The sequence below is a fragment of the Myotis davidii genome, unplaced genomic scaffold (genome assembly GCF_000327345.1).
Source record: "Myotis davidii unplaced genomic scaffold, ASM32734v1 scaffold898, whole genome shotgun sequence".
Lineage (NCBI taxonomy): Eukaryota > Metazoa > Chordata > Mammalia > Chiroptera > Vespertilionidae > Myotis > Myotis davidii.
The window spans coordinates 626,714-630,746 of record NW_006289504.1 but is presented as its reverse complement, the minus strand read 5'-3'; the positions used below and the strand labels follow the sequence as shown (position 1 = coordinate 630,746).

The 4,033-nt window shown below is 55.4% G+C and overlaps 1 protein-coding gene across 1 annotated transcript in view; it reads left to right on the top strand.

The window, feature by feature from the left end:
- ZNF592 (zinc finger protein 592) overlaps window positions 1–4,033 on the top strand; it is a 36,248-nt gene that overhangs the window by 12,949 nt on the left and 19,266 nt on the right. The window contains exon 3 of the mRNA XM_006761984.2: window positions 1,976–4,028. Within this exon, the coding sequence (XP_006762047.1) occupies window positions 1,995–4,028 (2,034 nt within the window). The 5' untranslated portion in view covers window positions 1,976–1,994. The remainder of the gene's footprint in view (window positions 1–1,975; window positions 4,029–4,033) is intronic.

Genomic DNA, 4,033 nt, shown 5'->3' with positions numbered 1-4,033 from the left:
TATTATTATTTTGATTTTAGACAGAGAGAAAGGGAGAGGGAGAGAGAGAAGCATTGTCTCCCACACAAGCCCCTGACTGGGAATTTAACTCACAACCTTTTGGCATATGGGACGACATTCCAAATAACTGAGCCACATCGGCCAGGGCATAATTAGAATTTTTAATGACTGCATAATAGTTTGTCAGTCAGTCACTCTTCTTGGACTCTGTCTTTTGTGTGTGTGTGTGTGTGTGTGTGTTTAATCCTCACCTGAGGATATTTTTTACATTGAATTTTAGAGAGAGTGAAGGGAGAGGGAGAGACAGAGAGAAACACTGATGTGAGAGGGACATATCTATTATTGGTTGTCTCCCACATGCCCCTAACCAGGCCCAGGGAAGAGCCTGCAACTGAGGTACATGCCCTTGACCGGAATTGAACCTGGGACCCTTCCATCTGCCGGCCGACGCTCTATCCACTGAGCCAAACTGGCCAGGGCATTATGTGTGTGTTTTTTAAATATTTTTTTGTTTTTGATAGTATTACAGATATCGCCCATTTTTTCAGTGTTGTTTTTAATAATGCTGCACACATTTGCATATGGCTTTTGGGAATATTTGTTCTTAGGATAAATTTCTGGCAATGGGCTTCTTGGACCCAAGGGTTTTTCTCCTTAGCTGGTTTCTGTGAGACAACTATGCTACTTTCTAAAAGAATTGCGTCAGTCTGCATCCAGAAAAGGTTTCAGTGTAAACGTGGTGTAGGAAGTATGCAAGCAAGTAAGGCTCTGAGATGCTGAAGCAGATGCAGGATTCAGAGGCTGAGCAGGGGAGGCAGAGGGTTTTTCTCCCTCTTCCTGGCAGGTTTGAGCGAGCCAGCTCCAAGCTCCACTGAGTGGCAGTGTCATAGGGGTTTCCTAACCTCTGTTGTGATCGTTCTGTAGCTCTGCCTCTCCAGATGATGAAGGAAACAGGTGGATTTTCTTTTCCTTGTATATTAAGTTGAAATAAAATTCAAGGCTCCTCCAAAACCATTCCTGGCTGATTTGATAACTACGTGGCACTTTTTAAAAATATATATATATTTATTGATTTTTTACAGAGAGGAAGGGAGAAGGATAGAGAGTTAGAAACATCGGTGAGAGAGAAACATCGATCAGCTGCCTCCTGCACACTCCCTACTGGGAATGTGTCCGCAACCCTGGTACATGCCCTTCATCGGAATTGAACCTGGGACCCTTCAGTCTGCAGGCCGATGCTCTATCCACTGAGCCAAACCGGTTAGGGCACTACCTGTCTCTTTAAGAGTCACCCTGCCCCTCAGGTTAAGTGGTCTATTCACCAACCAATAACAGTTTTAGAGTGAAAAGGAAGGAATTAAGTAGAGGCTGACTGGAATAAAAAAATACCAAGGGGATAATATAATTTTCTAGAGTGTACTTATGGGGCAGCCTAAATCCTGGCAATCGCAAATCATTTTGAATTTGATTGAAATTTATGCAGCAAGAACCCAGAGTTATACAAAGCCAATGATAACGACGCATAAATTTAGCAGAACTTATAGCCACATCACATACACGAACCAGAAGTTTTCTGAAGAAGGGAGGTGCTGAGCCACGCCTTTTCTCCAGCTGAGTGAGTGACTTGGCCAGTACACATGGAGATGATGTTCCCCGACAGGTGGAGGGAGTGTGCTACGCCTGCGCCTCTTGGCTGTGCAACCAGCCAGGAGTTTCTAGGTGTTGAGGTGTAAGGCCTGCCGGGCTTGTCACTACGTATAAACACCCCCCCACCTCGCCCCTCCCTCTGTGTCTCTAGCATTTTGGAAACCTGTTGGGGTGAAGCACAAGTGTGTGACTTCCCCTAGGGCGGGCGTTTGTGGGTGGGCGTGCTGGCTGGGTGTGTGTTAGTGTGTTGGGTGTGCAATGAAGGTGACGCTGGGCCGGGTCCAGCAGGAGCTTGGTGATGAGATTCTCTTCTCTGTCTCTGTTATAGCCCTTGCCGGCGTCCAGCCATGGGGGATATGAAAACTCCAGATTTTGATGACCTTCTGGCCGCCTTTGACATCCCAGACCCCACCAGCCTCGATGCCAAGGAGGCAATCCAGACCCCCAGCGAGGAGAATGAGAATCCCCTCAAGCCTCCGGGCATGTGCATGGATGAGGGCGTGTCCTTGTCTCACTCGGGGTCGTCCTCAGACGTGCCCGCCGTGAGTGTCATTGTCAAGAACACCAGCCGCCAGGAGTCCTTCGAAGCGGAGAAAGACCACATCGCTCCCAGCCTCCTGCACAATGGGTTCCGAGGCCCGGACCTGCCTCCGGAGCCCCACGGCCTGGGCCACAACTGTGGGAAGTTTGACTCCGCTTTCATGAATGGAGACAGTGCCAGGAGTTTCCCGGGCAAGCTGGAGCCTTGCAAGTCAGAGCCACTCCCCACCTTCAGCCAGTTCAGTCCAATCTCCAGCCCAGAGTCCGAGGATGCCATCAAAGATAACGGCTTCGGGCTGAAGCCCAAGCACTCCGACAGCTACTTCGCACCCCCTCCCGGGTGCGGGCCTGTCGGGGGCCCAGTCCTGGAGGCTCTGGCTAAGTTTCCGGTCCCGGAGCTGCATATCTTCGATCACTTTTGCAAGAAAGAGCCCAAGCCCGAGCCCCTGCCCTTGGGGAGCCAGCAGGAACATGAGCGAGGGGCGCAGAAGGCGGCGGAGCCTCACAAGGATCTGGATGCCAGTCCCTTCTTTGGGGACGCCTTGGACTTCAACAGCCACCCCAGCGACAGTATTGCAGAGCCCAAGGGGCTCGCCGCCGAGCTCGGCTCCTGCTCCTCAGTGCCCCCGCGGCAGCGACTTAAGCCGGCGCATTCCAAGCTGTCCTCTTGCGTGGCAGCCTTGGTGGCCCTGCAGGCCAAAAGGGTCGCCAGTGTCGCCAAGGAGGACCATCCTGGCCACACCAAGGACCCCTCAGGGCCCACGAAAGAGGGCTCCAAAGGCAGCCCCAAAATGCCCAAGTCACCAAAGAGCCCCCGGAGCCCCCTGGAGGCGACTAGAAAAAGTACGAAGCCGCCGGACAGCCCCCGGAGCATCTGCAGCGACAGCAGCAGCAAGGGCTCCCCTTCGGTGGCCGCCAGCTCCCCGCCAGCCATTCCCAGAGTCAGGATCAAAACCATTAAGACGTCATCGGGGCAGATCAAACGGACTGTCACAAGGATCCTGCCGGACCCAGACGATCCCACTAAGTCCCCTGCTGGCTCACCGCTAGGGAGTGCCGCTGCCGAGGCCCCGGGCGAGGTGCCGGAGGACGAGGTCGCTGCCCTGCCTGCCCCCGAGCCCTTTCCTGAGGGGGACACAAATGCAGGGAGCCCCCAGGGCGACAGGAAAGGGCTTGAGAGCGTGACCAAGGCCAGTGAACCTTCGTCTCCAAGCTGTGGCTCTGGGTCCCGGGCCCCGAAGGGGGCCGCCCCGGGCCCCCAGGCGGGCAAGAAGCAGCAGCAGAGCACCGCACCGCAGGCGTCCGCCCCGGCCTCTGCCAACCTCCTGCCCAAAGCCGTGCACCTGGCCAACCTGAACCTGGTCCCCCACAGCGTGGCCGCCTCAGTGACGGCCAAGTCCTCCGCGCAGAGGCGGAGCCAGCCACAGCCCACACAGATGTCCGTGCCCCTGGTCCACCAGGTGAAGAAGGCCGCCCCGCTGGTCGTGGAGGTCTTCAACAAGGTCCTCCACAGCTCCAACCCCGTGCCCCTCTACGCGCCCAATCTCAGCCCGCCTGCGGACAGCAGGATCCACGTGCCCGCCAGTGGGTACTGCTGCCTGGAGTGTGGGGACGCGTTTGCCTTAGAGAAGAGCCTGAGCCAGCACTACAGCCGGCGGAGCGTCCACATCGAGGTGCTGTGCACGCTCTGCTCCCAGACGCTGCTCTTCTTCAACAAGTGCAGCCTGCTGCGGCACGCCCGCGACCACAAGAGCAAGGGGCTGGTCATGCAGTGCTCGCAGCTGCTCGTCAAGCCCATCTCCGCGGACCAGATGTTCGTGGCGGTCCCCGTGAACTCCTCGGCCCC